The sequence below is a fragment of the Acanthisitta chloris genome, unplaced genomic scaffold (assembly GCF_000695815.1).
Source record: "Acanthisitta chloris isolate BGI_N310 unplaced genomic scaffold, ASM69581v1 scaffold4194, whole genome shotgun sequence".
Taxonomy (NCBI): Eukaryota; Metazoa; Chordata; class Aves; order Passeriformes; family Acanthisittidae; genus Acanthisitta; species Acanthisitta chloris.
In genome coordinates, this window is record NW_008667499.1 from 13,759 (window position 1) to 14,007 (window position 249).

The 249-nt window shown below is 62.7% G+C and overlaps 1 protein-coding gene across 1 annotated transcript in view; it reads right to left on the bottom strand.

Annotated features, from left to right (window-relative positions):
* The window catches only part of LOC103800145 (kinesin-like protein KIF1A), a gene marked incomplete at its 5' end in the record, with an annotated part of 11,991 nt that extends 11,782 nt beyond the window's left edge, over positions 1-209 (bottom strand). Inside the window, one exon of the mRNA XM_009072511.1 lies at positions 43-209. Within this exon, the coding sequence (XP_009070759.1) occupies positions 43-209 (167 nt within the window). The remainder of the gene's footprint in view (positions 1-42) is intronic.
* Positions 210-249: the final 40 nt, after the last annotated feature.

The window sequence follows — 249 nt, forward strand, 5'->3', positions numbered from 1 at the left end:
AGCGTGGGGGAGACGTGGGGCTGGGGTGCACTGGGGGCTCACTTGAACTGGCAGAAGATGTCTGCGTATTCTGCGGAGATGCTAGAGGCTTGTAGGACTGTCACACGGAAGGTGAAGATGCTGCCCAGCTTCAGGTGGTCCAGAGCAGCCTCCAATGGCCCGTCTGGCACAGGCTTCTCTGGGCTGTCCAGCAGCAGGTCCTCTGGAGAGACTGCAGGGAGGGGGAGGCCCTTAGCAAGGCGGGGTGCC